At 37.2% G+C, this 17,481-nt stretch overlaps 2 protein-coding genes across 21 annotated transcripts in view; one reads left to right on the top strand and one right to left on the bottom strand.

Moving 5' to 3' along the window:
• The window catches only part of dock7 (dedicator of cytokinesis 7), a 52,693-nt gene that overhangs the window by 24,020 nt on the left and 11,192 nt on the right, over positions 1-17,481 (bottom strand). For 13 of the 20 annotated variants that reach the window (XM_042006941.1, XM_042006934.1, XM_042006936.1 and 10 more), the window contains exons 13-23: positions 17,366-17,459; positions 17,080-17,242; positions 6,992-7,109; positions 6,640-6,710; positions 3,263-3,401; positions 3,018-3,119; positions 2,250-2,336; positions 1,209-1,440; positions 803-967; positions 582-602; positions 88-257 (exon numbers count right to left, since the gene is read on the bottom strand). In XM_042006941.1, the coding sequence (XP_041862875.1) occupies positions 88-257; positions 582-602; positions 803-967; positions 1,209-1,440; positions 2,250-2,336; positions 3,018-3,119; positions 3,263-3,401; positions 6,640-6,710; positions 6,992-7,109; positions 17,080-17,242; positions 17,366-17,459 (1,362 nt within the window). The remainder of the gene's footprint in view (positions 1-87; positions 258-581; positions 603-802; positions 968-1,208; positions 1,441-2,249; positions 2,337-3,017; positions 3,120-3,262; positions 3,402-6,639; positions 6,711-6,991; positions 7,110-17,079; positions 17,243-17,365; positions 17,460-17,481) is intronic. The other 7 variants (XM_042006938.1, XM_042006943.1, XM_042006945.1 and 4 more) reach the window with 1 other exon arrangement.
• On the top strand, positions 11,633-15,714 carry angptl3 (angiopoietin-like 3). The gene is made up of 7 exons (XM_042006957.1): positions 11,633-12,290; positions 12,820-12,930; positions 13,105-13,216; positions 13,298-13,411; positions 13,659-13,754; positions 14,313-14,585; positions 14,794-15,714. Exons 1-7 carry the CDS (start codon positions 11,763-11,765, stop codon positions 14,976-14,978), a joined length of 1,419 nt encoding a protein of 472 aa, XP_041862891.1. The 5' UTR covers positions 11,633-11,762; the 3' UTR covers positions 14,979-15,714.

Below are 17,481 nucleotides of genomic sequence, written 5' to 3'. Positions count from 1 at the left end.
CATTGAGACCACACATTATAAAAAAAATTTGCTCAACAAGTAGCACTGAGATGACAGCAGTTGCAGTATCCTGTCTGATGACCTTACCTTGCTGCCAATTATGGAGCGAACTTCATCGTCTGGAGATGTGGGCGTACCAGATATGTCAGGGTTGCTGTTGCTAAGGCTGCGGGAGCGGTTAAGGTTGAGGCTGGCTGGTCGAACAGCTGAGCGAGCCATGGTGGCATAATGAACAGAACCCCCCAATCCTCCAGGTCCTGGGTCAACATAAAAAGAACAAAAAGTGGATATGTTAACTGGGACGTGATAGGCAGGGCCAGAGACACTTTACCAAATGGGTTTGAACTTGCAACTTTTAAGTGATTAATAAATGTAACTACTAAACAAAAATGACAGTATGAGGAAGGCAGACTGCAGTGGCACTGGATGGTTTGAGTTGATAAACACAGGTTTATACACAGCAAATACTCCTCCACAGCATAAACAGCTTCAAGGAGCAACTGTCATTTTTATCTGAAAGTTAAAAAAAAAAAAAAAAAACTGCACACAGATTAAGATATACAGTGGTGGAACATATCTACCTGTTAGGGATGAGTTGGAGTCTGTGTTGGGCAGGCAGAGGACAAAATGGTTTTGGGAGGAAAAACGCAAAAGATAAAAAATAGAAGTAAAATTATGGCAGGCAGGTTTTGGTAATAGACATGCAGTGAGGGTGAGCTGGGTGTTGAATGAAGTTAGCTCAAAAAAGGAGAAACAAAGGACAAAGAAAAATGAATCATTAACTGTATTGACTGTATAATACCTGGTGATGGGGAGCTGGGGTCCGTGCTGGGCAGGCGGAACACGTAGTGGATGTAAGAAGACAGCAGGCTGTTGCGGCCGTGCATGTCCTGGCTGGTGTCCAAGTATTTATGAAGCCGGTTCACTATGGATGTCATGACCTCGAAGGATGCTTGACCCAGATTCACTAAACACACACACACACACGAGTATTCGTTATTAGTGCTGTGTGTGCATCAAACTGATAATTGTTAAAAACCCATTGGAAAAACACTGAACTACGAACTTTGCATAGCAGAGGTCAGAGAAATTCAAAACACCTTCACATATAACATTTCATGTTTTATTTTAACTAAATGCAGTTAAAATATTAAACTTTATTTCAAAGCTGCTCTTAAATTAGGTGTCAGGTGTGTTCAGACTCATACCAATCTGTCCAGCAATGACTGGCGGCCGAACTACAAGCAGCACCAGCTTGTCAAGTAAAAGGTGAAGGAATCGAACCACTGGCTCCAGCTGGGATGAGTTGAGTGCTGCAATGCTGGATTTCAGCTCTGCCTCCAGGTTGTTTTCCATGATGCGCATGTCCCCTATCCTGACTGGAAACATGTGCTCATCCAAAGCATGCACCAAAGCAAAGAACTTATCCAGGTACTGGTCCTGGGGGAGGGAAATTGAGAGGGACAGGTGTGGGAAAATAAGAAAAATAGAAAAAAACATAAAAGCAAGAGTGAGAAAACAGGGGGAAAAATAGAGAGATGAAGAGGAAAAAAAAAAGCAAAAATGAAATAGTAACTAAGCTTAAAGAAAACACAAATGTGTTCAAGTTGGAGAAAAATAAAGAATAAAATTCGGGAAGAAGTTAAAAACAAAAAGAAAGCTTAGCTCCTCTCATCCTGACTCGCCTTTAAGTTGGCAAGTTGGCTCCAAGAGCAAAAACCACAAAATGAACATCGCAACAAGAACACAGGAGAATCCAGAGAATCTAATCTGTGTCAGGAGCAGTGATTTATGAGCACATTAGTCTCAGTGAGGCACCCAAGAATCTCAGTCAAGCCCTCCACACCACAGCCAACACAGAGATGGAGTAGACCTCAGTAAATTACTGGCAAGGTAGGATTCACCCACTAATGAACTAGTGCTGGAAAGGAATTACTGTCTAAATGTGAAAATAAAGAGTGGTTGTTACTCCTAACTTTAATTAAAATTTCAAATTATTACCTGTGATTATAAGAAAAAATTATTCTACAATAACTTAAATGACAGTGAATCTGCTTTTTTAGATGCATGAGTTTAAAATTCAATTTATATAATTTATAAAATATAATGTACAAAAAAATATACAGATGACAACAACTGGTAAAGTCAAACAACTTAACTTGCTGGTTAAGTAAACGAGAGGTTAAGCAGCACATCCTAAATATCCACAAAACACCGTGAGCTACTGTAAAGCTACTGAGTACTGTTACCTGTGTGTGGATGGTGGAAACGGTCACCACTTCCACATTAAATACACCTCGATGGTTGTCTACCCACTTCATTCCTGGGAGAGGAACCTGAAATACAATAATAATCAAGTAAATATGGGCTACTCTGGTAAGATGAAAAACAAAAAATGAAAGGTTGGGACTCAGAATAGACATCTCTTCTACTTAATCCAATCACGCAAAGGTTGCTCAAAGAGAAAATTCAACTAATCTTTGAGGGGGAAAAAAAAAGAATAAAATCACTCAACTTTTGTTTTCTCCTTTAACAGCTAAACATTTCCCTGCTTTTTATATACGAGCTACTGAAAACTTTTACTTTTTGGTCTTTGTTGTGCATCATGTCAGTTTACCTCTTGACCTAATGCATTAACTTCTAAGGTGCCTCTTCATTAAGTGTTTGAAAAGCTGAGTTTTAGTCTTCTAAATCCTAAAAGGTTTTCTGAAAGACTTCACATAATTGCTAATGTTCCATAAAAGCTTTATGTGTCTGCCTCTGTAGAAACCAAACTTGGAATAAAAATCATCTGAAAGCCAAAGCCTTTGACTTTTGTAGTAAAAAGCTGCTTTTCACTCAAGTTCAACAGTAAAATAAATAAATAAAATAAAAATTAAGTGATTATAATTGTCAAAACCAATTATATAAAAAATGTACTGTATTAAGCTTGGGAGATACATGAACAGGTTGCATACAGTCATAACACATTGATTTGTTTATTCTTTATAAAATTAATTGCATGCTTGATTGCTTACATCTGGGGAGAGAACAGAGTATGACTGTGGTGGCTTCTCAAGAGATACAGGTAGACAGAAGTGTCCCGTTCGCAGACGTCCATTTTGCAACATGGGGATCCACTAGAAAGGAGAACATAAAAAAAAACACACAAAAATTTATTTGCAGCTTGTGGCGACTAGAAAGTGTAAATATCCACCTTTGCCAGCATGAACAACAGTACTAACAAAACTAGAGATGTGTATATTCCTGTAGTTTTACTTACTGTGTATCCCACAGGTGTCTCCAATGGTGTGTTCTGCTTCTGCTGACAGCTGATGTGGTAAAAGGTGAAGAGAATGTGGTGGTGGTCGGACAGAGAAGCAGGCAGCTTGATCTTGACCTCATCATGAAAGTCAGGGGATCTGCAGCAGTTAGTAAAAGTAATGTAAAATATTGCCCCAAAACAGTGTTAAACTAAACAATTAGATAGAACATAGAAGAAGGAAAGCTGAAAGACATTGTTTGTAAGCACCCATCCCAATAGTTATAAAAGCCAATCTATGCCAACCAAACCAAACAATTCTCAGTCTATCCATCATCTGAAACCTGATTTGAAACGCTTGCTCCAGGATGCCAGTCATCTCTAATTTTACTCAATTTCATGAAGTCATCTTTCTTGCCTTCTTACAATAGAGGCCCACTGTATAAGGTAGGCTAACAGGTTAGTCTATATGCAGATTATTCACAGCAACCAGCACACAGAACTGCATTCTTCATAGTGGAGGCTTGTGTTTTGAGAGTGAAAGTGACTGGAATAGAGGGTAACGGGTGGACAAAAATGGACTGTTCTGAATGTTGTCAGGATGTGTGCTTTTTCACTTTTTAATGTGAGCCACCAAAACCAATAATATTTTCAATGAAATTTAAGCCAATCCCAGTTGCTCAGCTAACCAAACAGGATCGGTTCAGGCTGCCATGTTGACGTCTTTCCATTTGGCTTATTCTTCCCAACATATTCACTTTCATTATGGATCTGAGACCATCTAAATTTACTATATAACCAAAACAATGACAAATATTTTGTATCACGTTTACATGGTAGCATCCCTGCAAGTATAAACATGAAAACCAATAGAGAACTGCACATTTGCATTCATTCATATATGACTTGGCAATCTTCGTCTCAAGGCACAGCAGGAGGTCATAGTGGAAGCCAAGTGATCTAAAAAGAGACATAACCTAACACATTATAGTTTATTTCAGTTGAATTCTTTAAGATCCCACAGGAAGAAACTTTCTCAGCAGACCAATGCTCAGAAACAACCCAAAACAATCAACAAATCCACTAGGACTGACTCCAGGATGGAAACAACCAGAACTGTTTAAAGGGTTCACAGTAGGGCTCTCATTTCTCATGGGAACAGTTATCTGCTTTTGGACCAGCAAAGGAAAAACCCTGAAGAAAGAACAGAAACAGAAACTTTTTGTTGATGTGATTAAGAAACTAGGATGTTGACTGGGTGTGTTACAAAACAGCAAAGTATGATGGAGAAGTTGTTTGAAGCTTTGCAGACTTACAAACCATTAATTTTAAAAGACAATTAATTATATCATCTTTAACTTCAAGCTCCTGTTTGGTTCTGCTTTTAAGCAGAAACCTGTGTCAGAAACAATTTATTCCTAGTGGTGACATCAAAGTTAGGATAATGGAAGGGCTAGAGAAGACAAAATGACGACGTGGAAGTCCAGATGAAGTTCTTATTTAAAGCTTTGAAGCACTGCAATAATACCACAAACACAAAAAGCCAAAACCTCAGTCAAGAAAAAATACATACAACTATGCACATAAACCAAAACAGGGTACAGTTTTAAAGAGTGGATACATTTCTACATATATTCTGTTTTGTTTGTTTGTTTTTGTGTATTGTTTTTTTTTTTTTTTTTTAAGAATCCATCTATAGAAATGTGCACTTTCACTGATACTCAAGACACACTGAACATGTTCTGTTAGGATTGCCAAGGCAGTGATCTAGGACAGTGGGGCCGCCAGGGGGTGCTAGGGGGACCTCAGAAACTTAAAGGGAAGCTAAGAAAAAAGCCAAATAAATAAAGTTCTACAGCAGGTTTGGCATGACGACGTCATAATCTGTGTAGACCTGGCGGCTATCAGGCTGCTCTGCTCCTAAAGCTAGCATGTAGGAAGCTAGCGCAAAATGTTTTATGACAACAAACAGACCAAAGGAGCAGACCAACAGCCCTGCCGTGGAGGACTCTGCTGCAAAAACACCTAAGAACTCAAGGCCAACTAGAATTAAAAATATTAGCATACATTAGCTATGGCTTTACAGCCATAAAGGAAAATGGACAAGATGCATTCTCTGTCTGGAGACTCTAGTGTCCTACTAGTGTAATCTCTGTTCGTCACTTCCAGACACAGTAACACACACGCGGACACACACACACATGGGCACACATGGGAGAGGTTTGATTGATGATTGTTTGATGAAAAGTCTATTATTCGGTGGGAACGTACAGAGCTGAAAAGATGTTCCTTAATAATTTTCTTATGCTAAACAAATGTAATAATTACTGAATAGTGAATAAAATTAAGAAAATATATTCTTTACGTATTTTGTATCATTGTCTGTTGGTTTGGGGGGGTCCCCAGCCAGAAGCTAATGCTGTTTGGGGGCCTTGGCATTGAAAAGTTTGGGAACCCCTGGTCTAGGACACCAGTGACTATATTCTTCTGTCAGGGTTAATGTAAATGTGTCCTGGGCCACACTGAAGGACCACTCTACTTACAGAACCTGATGTGACTTCAAACTAGCAGTGTAGTTACAAATATATTTATCTTTTTTTGGATTTAAGAGAAAAATAGCTTATGTAAATAGCCGAATCCCAACTTACAAGATGTTATCCAAAACAATTTTTTTTCCCTTATATTGCACCTGCTGTATAATTTGACTTAATAAAATCTTTATTTAAATATTTTAATGTCTGAATCATTATTATTGTCTAGTTTCGAGGACTGAATGTATATGTAATTTAAGAGAAATATTAGTAGCAGTGCTGATGCCCTGTTTGTTCTTCAGCTGACAGCTGACTGTGTTTCATAGACTACATTTTAATTTTCTTTTGGTACATGAAAGTAAAATCCAGTCCCATGCAAGGGCCATTTGGGGAGGCATTTTAATTCCAGGTGTTAACACATACACATAGCACTGTTCACTTGTTATTAGATCACCCAGGATGCATGATAATACCAGGACTGAAAAGTCAATATGATGAAGCTGAGCTTGTTCTACAAAGCGAAGTTTGGCTGGTTAGCTTGTATCTGCTTTCAGTGTCAATTACCTACATGTTCAAAAGTGTGGTTACAATTTACTTGTAGATGCTGGTGATGACCACTGTCTGAAGAGTGGGAATCTGTAAACACCCGTAGCAAAAGACTATCAAATGCCAACAAAAACAGTTTTACATCATTTCCAGCTGCAAAAGGTATGCAAGGCTAACAGCAGCTACTATTCCTAAGAAGGAAACCACTTTATCATCCTTATTTATGAAGATTCTGACCATGTTCTGGCCTTACATTTAGAAGGATGGCCACAAGTTTTTTTTAATTTATTATTTTAACAAAAAAATACCAAAAACACTCACCTGTTATGGTATACCACCGCAGTGTAGGCCTCTTTATAGAAATCAGCACAGCTTGACTTTCCAAATATGACCTAAGGAATAAAAATACCCTAACGTTAGAACAAGATTCAGATGACATGTTGAAATAAATCATTACTTAATCCAAGCCAAACTTAGCAGAATAATGCATTCTGACAAATACAATAAAAGTTGCTGACAATCTTTAAAATAAAAAAAATGAATAGATAGATTAAAAGGGGTAAAAGTCTAAAGTTTTTAATAATAAAAGATTAAGATAATGATAAAGTTAAGATACTACATTTATAGAACGGCTAGGTAGACGGATGGAATTGTTCTTTTAGAAATGGCATACCGGCATTGCATTGTTTGGGTCCTCTCCATTCATGAACTGAACTTTCACCGTGATGTTGCGGGCAGAACCTTGGCGGTTGGCAAAGTTAAGACTTTGAGGGTTCACATACAGCAGATTCCTAAAACATAGAAAATTCAGCTCATTTGAGAATGTTATTCTGTACCACAGAGTCCTCACAGGACATAAAAACCAGGTAGTAAAGAAACACTTTTCATGAGTATAGAATACGCTATAGAGCATGCGTCATGTATCGCAGCATTACCCAACCCTTTCTGTTGTGTTTTTTAATCTCAAAGGCAAAATCTAATCTGAACCAAGTGAGGGATTTATGTTAGTGCAATCTTAAATTGGTTTGAGGTCTTGTAAATGGCTCAGCGAGCACAAATATTATTTTGAAGAAATAGAAAACAAAAAAAGCCTGATCACCAAAAGGAAATAACATGGATTTAACATATTTTTAGGGTATGTTTTGAGATTAAAAAGGAACATGTAGTATGTAAATGAAGCACACTTCCAGTTCTAAATAACAAACTCTACTATGCATTATGCTAAATGCCCTCCATTTATTATCCATCTATCCATCCATCCTCTATACTCATTTCATCCGGGGACATGGAGGAGGGGCAGACTAGCAGGTCTCATTCACTTATTTGCTTTTTTTAGACAAACTAAAAAGAATATTTAAAATATGATATATTTTCACTCATTCTTTACTAAAATAATAACTTATATATACACTATATAAAAAATACAATATCTCAAATACATGATAACTTTAATAGTCATATCCTTCTACCAAGATCCATGAACTATTACAATGACCATAACTAAACCAAGCTTCTTTGAGAGTACTTGACCTAGCTACCTAACAAAAGTTACATCACATTCCATGAACTGATCAATTTAAGGGGAAAGGCCACCTTGTTAGGTAAACCATACTCTGATTGGCAAATACAGGAGGCTTGGCCTGCCAATAACTTACTATAGGACAGATATCGTCTCTGCATAATAATGTGAGCTTACAATTACCTATGTTTATACAGTGCAGAGAAAGAAACATTTTCTTGGCTGGATTGGATCAATTAAAACAAATATAATAAGCCTTATGTGTATGATTTGCACATTGCTTTACATACATAAAAACAAAATATTCCATAGAACAAATTAAAAAAAGAAAATTAAGAATACTAACAATACATATAAGCAAAGACCAAGCAGATAGTCTAAGTAAAAGCTATTTTTTTAAAATAAGAGAGCTGGACAAAAGATTGCCAGTGGTCCTTTTGCTGTAATTTAATTAAACTCCGTGTTTGTCAGTTGTGTATTGAGTAAAAACAGGGGCATTCTTAATAAAAAAAATCTACAAATATGCTAATACTGAAGTCCCTATCTTAGTTTAAGTATTCTGAATGTGCATTTAACTAACATACCCAAATCATTTGCATCTAGTATGTTTGGGAATCTTGGTGATCCCCAAAAGAAAACAATTTAGTCATGAACACACAAGGTACATATAAAAAAAAAAAAACACACAGTAAACCATTCTATGACATTAATAACAAACTTGACAACATTATCTTAAATACAATACCATCAAAACCGTCTTTAAATGCCAGTTACAAAATTGTTGGAAAGGAGGAGAAGACTCAGAATAGGAAGTGTTAAATAACTTAGGATCAGCTGACAAACCGCAATGACGTTGTCGACTCTGTGGGGAATGGACCCCCCCAGAAGGACCCCCACAGAGACAACAGCTGGTACCAAATATGAGAGGGAAGCGTGGGAATCTTTGTCTGGTTATCCAAGTGTTACTTAATCTCTTGTTTTATTAAGATTCATCTAGCACATCCCTCACAATTGCACTAGAGGCTTTGAAGTGGGTTGAAGTTGAACTAAAATAAACTCAAAGATAAATTTACAGCAAAGGTGAAATATCCTTAGAAGTCAGCATGGAGGCAAAAGAGATTGGTCAGTTCATCTCATCAGATTCTACAGGTTAATCAGTACACAAGAAAAGCAAACTTAACATTGCAAACTCTACAACTCTCCATCATACTTGCAGATAGCAGTTACAGTGGCTTGAAAAGTATTCGCAATGTTGACATTTTTCCTGACATACTATAATTTAAATATATTTTTGTGAAGGAATTTATTGTATGGGCTTATACAAGTAGTCCGCATTGGTGAAAGGAAATTAAACAAATTAGTAAGCAATATTTTTAAATGCTCTAAAAAAATTAAAGTAGTGCATGCATATACCTTCAAAGTCAGTACTTTCTACAGCCACCTTTGGCAGCAATTACAGCAGCACATTTAGCCACAAGAACTTTGTCCCATTCTTCAAAGCAAAATTACTCCACATACTTCAAGTCAGATGGGTTCTGCTGGTGTAAAGTAATCCGTAAGTCATACCACAGATTCTCAGTTGGATGGAGGCCAAAGCTTTGATTTGGCAATTTAAACACAAACACTTAAACTCAAACCACTTGAGTGCTGCTTTAGCAGAATACGTAGGTTCATTGTCCTAATGGAAGATGAACATCCAACCCAGTCTGCAATCTGTTGAAGACTAAAACAGAATGATGCTGCCATCATCATGCCTCACAGTGAGCATGGTGCTTTTATGGTGATAGGAGGTGTCGAGTTTGCATCAGACAGCGTTTTTACTTGATGGCCAAAAAAAAAACAAACAAAAAAAAATGTCTCATTTGTCATTTAGGGACTTCATACATATGCTTGAAAAACTTTTTTTTATTATTTTATCTTAAAATACCATGTTTAGTATTTTACTTTTCCCATTTAGGCTCTTTTGTTTTGGCCGACTACCAACATTTCAGACAAGCAGTTCTAACAACAAAAACTAGAAAAACCTCCAAGGAGGGAAATGCTATTGCAAGCAAGCCACTATATGCAGCTTTACTATTTTAAGTTGCTAAACGAAAAGAAAAAAAAAAAAAAAAACATTAATGTCTGCAAACAGAGATATTTGCTTCCTAATCAAAAGGTAACATGACAACGTAATTCGGTGATGTGACAATGCAAGGCACTACAAAAAAATTATGAATAAAGCTGATGAGAGGAAAAAAAATCTATTAAAGAAACAAAAAACAAACAAAAAGAAAAAAAAACAATGAATGAAACCAAAGCTTAGGACAAGTATGGACAGAAAACGTCAGTCCCAAAGACAACATACTTGTGTGAGAGTTTAGAGTTAGACTCTCAAATGTTTTTGTTGTTACTATTCTGCAATGATTGAAAGTGAGGTTTCTTACTAACTTCCAGCTTATAGAGCCGTTATCTGGCACAACATGCAGTTTTTTGGGACAAATTCTTTGCTTTCTCTTCTGTTCATGTTAAAAAGCAGCAATTCCTCATTACTGGAAACTGAGGTAATCAAGCCTTATAACCACAAACTATGAACAAGCTCATTAAGAAGGTTGTGTGGTATTTAAAGCTGCACTGTTACAGCCAATTAAAAAACAAAGTTAGGGTGGGGCAATAGGCCAAATATCCCAATAATTTCAGCTAAGTGTATCAATGTGTCTTTTACAATGTGTCATAACCTTAAAAAATAGCAACGTTCTCTATCATACAATGCAGAGCAAGAGGATGCAAATTTGTTAGGTGAAATTTCATTTCTTTGGCCCAACTGATGCAGCTGATATTAGGAGAGTTCATTTGTGTGAACTGTGTGACTTGTGTGATGCATTTTTCATTTTTCTATCCACATTCTCTGCAGTTTGTAAGCTTCTCTTCATGTTCTCCAACTCATGCCTCAGCTCCTCTCTACTGCTCAGAGCTCTACCAATCCAGGCTGTGTACACTTTGTACTAAGGTGCAAAAATCAATGCTAAAAACTTTTGAGATGCTCACAAATAAAAGCGCATTTAAAAAATGTATCACCTTTGGATAATAATGGTATAAAACTTTGGGTTACTAGGCTAGCCAAGTAACCTGATCCAAAACAGCATAATAATGAAATAATATTGTGTATTTCCCATTTCATGTCTACTGGCATGACAAAGCAGCATGCAAAGCTATCAAACCAAAAAGGCTGAGCAATAAAACCGGGATGATGAGTACACACTGTACAAACTCTCCAGCATCATTCATGCCTTGAGGCTCAAACCTGGCACCAAAGTCAGGCCCTTCCCCCACCTGACAAAAATGAGAAGGACAGAGAGATAGGAAAAAAAAAGGCTAGCTTGGCTGATTCAGCAGGATGCAAAATCAAACATAGGAGCATGAATTACATGGGACATTATCAATCAGAGCAAAGTGTGCACACAGTTATAAGGATTAAGATCGATTACACTGACGATCCATCAAAAACCGTGATGGCCATTGTTAGTTTTCTGCTGATCAGCTAAAGTACTGCACCACAGATGGAAAGCAGGGTAGGGTAGGGTGTGGTGTGGAGCGGGGATTGGGGTTAAATGGTTAGTAGTGGAAGGGGGGGTATATGTCATTTGCACACTACTGTGATTTGTTTGTTCAGGAGAGGGAGGGCTTGGGAGGGATTTGGGAGGAGGTGGGTACAAAGCTAAAAACATAGTAGAGTTTAATGATCAGCTAATCCCCCCCCTTCCTCTGCAGAGAGGGCAGTATATAATACAGGGCAGCCTGCTGCTCTCACATCATTTCATCAGCAAGGGAAACAAGCTTGTAAGCTGAGGGAGAGAGGGGAGAGTTGAGAAGAGCACAAAGAGAAGGAAAGCAAAAGCAGAATTAGAAAACATTCCCAAATTCAGGATTAGAGAGGCAAATCATAATGAAGCTGTTTTGCTTGTTGTTGGTACTAGCCAGCTCCCCTGCTGCTGTCCATCTGGATACCTCAGGTAGACAAGAGCATCCCAACTTGCATTCCCAGGCCTTTGTCACAGCACCGACCCCAACTGAGGCAAGGTCTCGCTTTGCCATGCTGGATGATGTTCGCCTACTAGCAAATGGCCTCCTCCAACTTGGCCAGAGCTTACGAGAGTTTGTCCACAAGACCAAAGCCCAAATCAATGACATCTTCCAAAAACTGAACATTTTTGACCGCTCCTTTAACCACCTCTCAGTGGTCACATCAGAAATCAAGGAAGAAGAGGAAGAGCTTAAGAAGACCACCAGTATCTTGAAGGCCAACAATGAAGAGATCAAGAATTTGTCACTGGAAATCAACTCTAAGATCAACAGCATCCTGCAAGAGCGTGCGCAACTGCAGAACAAAGTGGGGAGCCTTGAAGAGAGGCTGAAGGGATTGTCCCAGAGCATGATCCCTGCTGAGCAACTTAACGAAATCACAACGCTCAAGGTGAGATGACGCTCATGATGATATAATGATACAACTCTTTTGAGCTATAAACGCACCAGAAATTTTCCACATTTTCATTTCACAGCTGCAATGTATGTAATGGACTGAATAATTTAGATACTATCAACAAACAGGTTATTTTAACCATTACCATATAATATTTAGAAAGAGCAATTACTAAAAACTTTACACAGTATGGGCATCATATGTTACAGTACTGTCATTTATGTTATTTGTAAACAGTAAGCCCTGGACCTAATTGTGTATTTGCATTTCAATTCTGCTTTTGTCAAAATGCAGTAAATTTAAGCGTAAAACTTCATATAGTCAAATACTTTTTTTTTTTTTAAATAATCAGGAATAATAATCTATTTTTAATATGGCACTGGCAAAATGAACAACTCTGTTACACTCACAAAAGAAATCCTAATGAAACTTTCTGGATTTGTTCATTTCCTAAAACTCAAATGTTGCTTTTGAAAATATTATAAAACATATTCTTTATATTCATATATATTAATATTTTTAGGAAGTGATTGATGCGCAAGAAAAAACCATCACCAATCTTTTAAAAGCCGTGAAGGAGCAGCACGATCAGTTGGACCACCAGAAAAGCAAGATTAAAAACCTGGAAGAAAAGGTAGTTGTGAAAGATCCAACTATATTTTACATTTACAGGTCAAACATCTGATATGTGTGAGAGTCTGATTTGATTTATCTAGGCATATTTTATTTCAGGGTTATAATGTGCATGAATGATCCTACAAGGGTAGAAAACTTTATCTAACAAAGATCTGTATGCATTCTCTTGCAGCTGAGCTTTGACAGTTATCAAGATACTGCTGATAAGTCACCGGATTCAGACCAAACAGCTGCTGATATGTTTGAATATCTGACAGGAAACTCAACTGGCCTGGAGGCAAATGGTAATTATTTAAAGAATAGAACCAGTACTTAATATAGTTTAATAGATACTAACAGTTTTCTAATGTTTTTGTGTGTTTTAGACCTCCCTGTGGACTGCAGTGAGTTGTTTAATAAAGGAGAAGCAAGCAGTGGGATTTATGTCATCAAACCAAACCAATCTGAACCCTTCAATGTTTATTGTGAAATGGATTCAGGTAATTGAGACATCAATAATCTGTTTTTCAGATTAAAACATAAAACATAAAAAAATAAATCTAAGGAACTGACTTTACATAATTTCCCATGTTGGCTTATGACTTCAATCAATGAGCGAGGAAAAAAACATAAGGTAGCTGAACAGGAATGGATAATCCATAAGGGCAGATAACAGGTTAGATATGGCCAGTAAGGAAACTTTGTTATCCTTTAGTAAACTTAGTGCATTTCTTATTTTTTCAACAGACGGAGGTTCAACCGTCATCCAGAGTAGGACTGATGGTTCAGTGGACTTTGACCAGACATGGAAAACGTATGAAAAGGGCTTTGGAGATCTGGAAAGTAAGTAAACATTAGGCATCCAATGATAAAGGTAACGCATGCTAAATATTTAAATGTTTAAAAACTATAAGCAATTAAAACATGAACAGACTCGTTATTTAAGTTTAATAAATAGTTATTTGTACACATTGTGGTCCCTTGTTCTAAAAAGGGACTTGTTTTCAACCAGTTCAATACTAATTTAATTTTCACAAATTTCTCTGCAAAGGATGTGTATTTAAATCTCCCTGTGGTCACGGTCGCAGGAAACAGTAACTGTTAAATATTAATTGATAGCTGACAAAGTGACTTCCTGCATTATCTGAGTACACAGCCATTTTGGCCCCATTCCTGGAGCATTTGATAAGACTAATGATGCTGAATATCAAAGAAATGGCTGTTATACTTGTAAACTTTAGCTACAAGACTCACAGCCATCAACCGAATGGATAGGAAAAGTCAAAGATGGTACTGCAGGCACACCGTTTTTAATCAAATGTTGGTGACTAACCTGTAAATGAGTTTGACCAATAGGAAATGTTCAAACAAGATAAATTTACTGATTGATGTGTCATGCAGAGGACTTCTGGCTGGGCTTAAAGAAAATACACAGCCTTGCAAAACAGGGAACTTACATCCTGCATATTGATCTCGAAGACTGGAAGGAGGAAAAGCATTGGGCTGAGTACAGTTTTTTGCTGGAAGGTCCTGCTAAGGACTACACTCTTCATGTCAGGAACTTCTCAGGTGACCTTCCAGATGCAATGACCAACCTCACCGGCATTAGATTCTCCACCAAAGACAGGAATAACAACAACCAACCCACCTCCAACTGTTCTCGCAATAAAACAGGTATAAAATTTGACAACTTATTTTGGCATAACACTGCACAGTGATCCGTGTCCCTACCACAGCATTAAAAAAATAATAAGCAGCATAGCAGGCATGTTTGTTACTTTTCAATGACTAAATTAAATATTTAGATGGGAAGGTAATCCAGTTAATACCAACTTGTAAAGTGAACATATTTTGATATAACTGCTGTTTCCTGTCCTGGCAGGTGGATGGTGGTTCAATGCTTGTGGCGAAACCAACCTAAATGGAAAGTACCAGTGGTTAAGGGCAAAGGGACGCTCTGTAAGGAGGAAGGGTATTCTCTGGAAGCCTGGCACTGGTTCATCATATTCTTTCAAGATGACCAAAATCACCTTGCGACCGGCCCCAACTACAGATGCTGCCAAATGAGCACCACAGTTCTCACATTCTCTTACAGTATTAGTGGTTATTTTTCACGTGTATTGAAAGATAATATAAAAAAATCCATATTCAGAGGGAAATAGCATGCATTAGATATGTTTATCATGCTAAATTCTTAATTAACCTGTAGTGAGAAGCTTTTTGCCTCCTAACATTTTGGCACATAGCAATCAGACTTGCAAAACTGTTGCAATTATGCAACCATGACATGTAGGCTGTTAACCTATTGGGTGTGATCCAGCAAGGACAGTAGAACCGTTATTATGCAACATTTGCAATCATTTGCAAAACAGACGTATTAAGCCACATTTGCAACTTGGTTTCATGTTAGCTGCAAAATACCACAGAGCTGCAGCAGAACAGAGAGCTCTAAGGAGATTACAATCCTAAAAATGAGATTATGTGACCACATTTTAGGTGAACCTAAATGCATTTGACAGCTTCTGTGTCCGCTGAGCTATTTTAAAGTGTATTTATCTTTAAGTGAAAGAGTGCTGATTGTTCTCTGAGGCTACAGGTACAATTATCAGTAAGTTATTACATAATGCATGCAAATTATATAAGTAAAGGTTCAAGAGAAATACTGTCATTTCTAACATCTGAAAAGTAGCCTTCTTCATATAGCTTCATTCCCAGATTAATGAAAAAAAACTAAGTGGGAATAGTGTCAGTAGTCGAATAGCCTACAAAATATTAGTCATATAAAGCTTTAGCAGTGCACTGATTGAGTCTTTGTCTTTGTTTTTTTTTGTTTTGTTTTTTCTTTTTTTTTTTTATTCTGTAAAGTATTTAAACCATTTTAATGCTATTATATGATTCATGGGGGTTTTGTTAGATAACATCATGTCTCTATACACCCTATGTTATTGAGTCATATTGACTCGTCATTATTACAACACAATTGACTGTACTGTAAATGTCTCCCACACGAACAGTCATCCTGACAAGAAGCAATGTATGCTAACAAATCATATTTATGAAAGAAATAAAAATACATAAACCCAAGAGTCAATATAACTATCCATCATGACTATGTTTAAGAAATGGATTTAAACTAAATAAATTTAAAGATGAAATTGTGTAGATGCAACAAAAAACAATCAAAAGGTTAGATATGAGAACTTTTTTTTGTTTTGTTTGCATGTTTAAAGACTTACATTTAATACAATCAACCAATTTTTGTAAATGTAACTATAATTAGGTAACTAAGATTGCATGTATTGCTCTCTGGCATTAACCCATAAGAGCCCGACGTGACATATATGTTTCATACAGTTTCTGAGACATTTTGCTTCAATTTATGGTATAAACTTTGCTCAAAATCCTGTTGAACACAATCTAATACTTGTCTTCTGTCCCCTAATAGATACTCAGAAGCAGAAAACCACATTATAATATTTTTAATGTATCACATGGTAATAAATGGTAGATAACCCTCCCAAAAAATTTTAAAATTTGTTTGTTTTTTGTTAAAGGGCCAAATAAAGACCTCATATTAAAAAAATTTGACTTTTCTTACCATTTTTCATAGGTCGGGCCTTAATGGGTTAATAAAGTATTTGTCATTTCATGTAATCTATTACCCTGGTATTGCATGAGGTGCTGACTAACATCAAAGTCAGAATGCGGTATGATGACCCAGTTCTGTTGGATGCAGTGCATCATTAGGGTCGGTCATTAGTAAACCCACACCTAGTTCACTGCAGACAAACAAGGCCTGTGGCAGTGAGGCCCTATCAGCAGCTTTGCCTGGTAATATCTGTCTCGTCAAATGACCTTGACAAAAATAGCCTTTATTCAGGTGGACAATGTGCACAATGTACACAGATCATATCTACAGTACTAGTGTACATAGGTCTTGTTTGCCAACGTGTGCAGTGTTCTGGCAAACATAACCTGAATAAAGGTGCAGACTTGATGTGAACACCAACAAGGTGAAGTGTCAGTCATCACTGTGCAAAGTTTTCACTTTTAGCGTGGCTAGGTCTTTAATTATTGTCTTTCCTTGGTGGGAAAATAAATATCAATCACCTCAGAACTGAGAAAAAAACCAAAGCCAATTATTCAAACTGAAACTCTTTTTCTGTACCTGTATGTGGTGTTTGGCACGTAGACATCCCTGGCAGGGAATTCCAGGATCTCTCTGGTGGGGCGCACCCTACTGTCTGGATAAGGTTTAACCTGCACGAGGTCAGGGGTCAAGCAATAATGCGGGCTCTCTGGAGCTGGAGAAATGTCCAACTTCAACTGGGCTGTGATAAAGGAAGAGGAAGGGAAAGACAAGGAGGTAAAGAAAAGTATCAATGTGAATGTGAAACAAACTAGTCTTCTTGAACAAATAAATCAAAGCAGGTTTTCTTAGGCGTCATGTGTACCTGTGATGGGTCTGAGTCTCCGTAACACCGAAGAAGGTCTTCTCATATCAGCTAGGAACTTATACAAATCCTCATCGCTAAGCCTATCCCCCTCCTGAAAAACGAACAATATAAAA

The sequence above is a fragment of the Melanotaenia boesemani genome, chromosome 14 (genome assembly GCF_017639745.1).
Source record: "Melanotaenia boesemani isolate fMelBoe1 chromosome 14, fMelBoe1.pri, whole genome shotgun sequence".
NCBI classification, from domain to species: domain Eukaryota; kingdom Metazoa; phylum Chordata; class Actinopteri; order Atheriniformes; family Melanotaeniidae; genus Melanotaenia; species Melanotaenia boesemani.
This window is presented reverse-complemented; position numbering and strand designations above follow the sequence as displayed.